This window comes from Plasmopara halstedii, assembly GCF_900000015.1.
Source record: "Plasmopara halstedii genome assembly, contig: Scaffold_1641, whole genome shotgun sequence".
Classification (NCBI taxonomy): Eukaryota; Oomycota; class Peronosporomycetes; order Peronosporales; family Peronosporaceae; genus Plasmopara; species Plasmopara halstedii.
In genome coordinates this window covers 1-457 of record NW_020188552.1, presented here as the reverse complement: position 1 = coordinate 457, position 457 = coordinate 1, and the positions used below count along the sequence as shown (strand labels likewise).

Below are 457 nucleotides of genomic sequence, written 5' to 3'. Positions count from 1 at the left end.
AGGGTCATGAGTTTAGAGCGCCAATCATGAAACGCCTTGGTGCTCAAAAAATCTTTTGCTTGTTTTATATCGGGAATGTCTTTGAGCAGTGCGCAAGCCAGATCAAGATTCTTCTTCTCAACCATTTCGTCAAGGCGAAGGTTCGTCATTTCGGTAATGGCAAAACTATTCTGTTGGTTATTCGAATAGTGCTCAAGCTTAATAGCTTTAAATGATTCGAGCCACCTTGCACTGGATTCCCCTACTCGCGTCCTTGAAGCAGCTTGGCTCGAAAGCTCGATCTCCATCCCAGTTCTTGACAAGGTCTTGACACTCCCATCGAGGTGTAGAACTGCTGATTTCAAGTCCCTTCTTAAATGTCCATTTTCATGATAATCAATAGGATTGGACGTTGTCGCCATCACCCATAAAAGCTCAGGGTAGCAAAGAATAGCGACAGTTGATAATTTGACAACAG

The 457-nt window shown here is 43.5% G+C and overlaps 1 protein-coding gene across 1 annotated transcript; it reads left to right on the top strand.

Moving 5' to 3' along the window:
- Positions 1 to 26: 26 nt before the first annotated feature.
- On the top strand, positions 27 to 433 carry PHALS_01891 (uncharacterized protein; the record flags this gene model as incomplete). Its single annotated transcript, XM_024716367.1, has 2 exons — positions 27 to 140; positions 383 to 433. The coding sequence occupies 2 exons, from the start codon at positions 27 to 29 to the stop codon at positions 431 to 433; spliced, it is 165 nt and encodes a 54-aa protein (XP_024581973.1).
- Between the last annotated feature and the right edge of the window lie 24 nt (positions 434 to 457).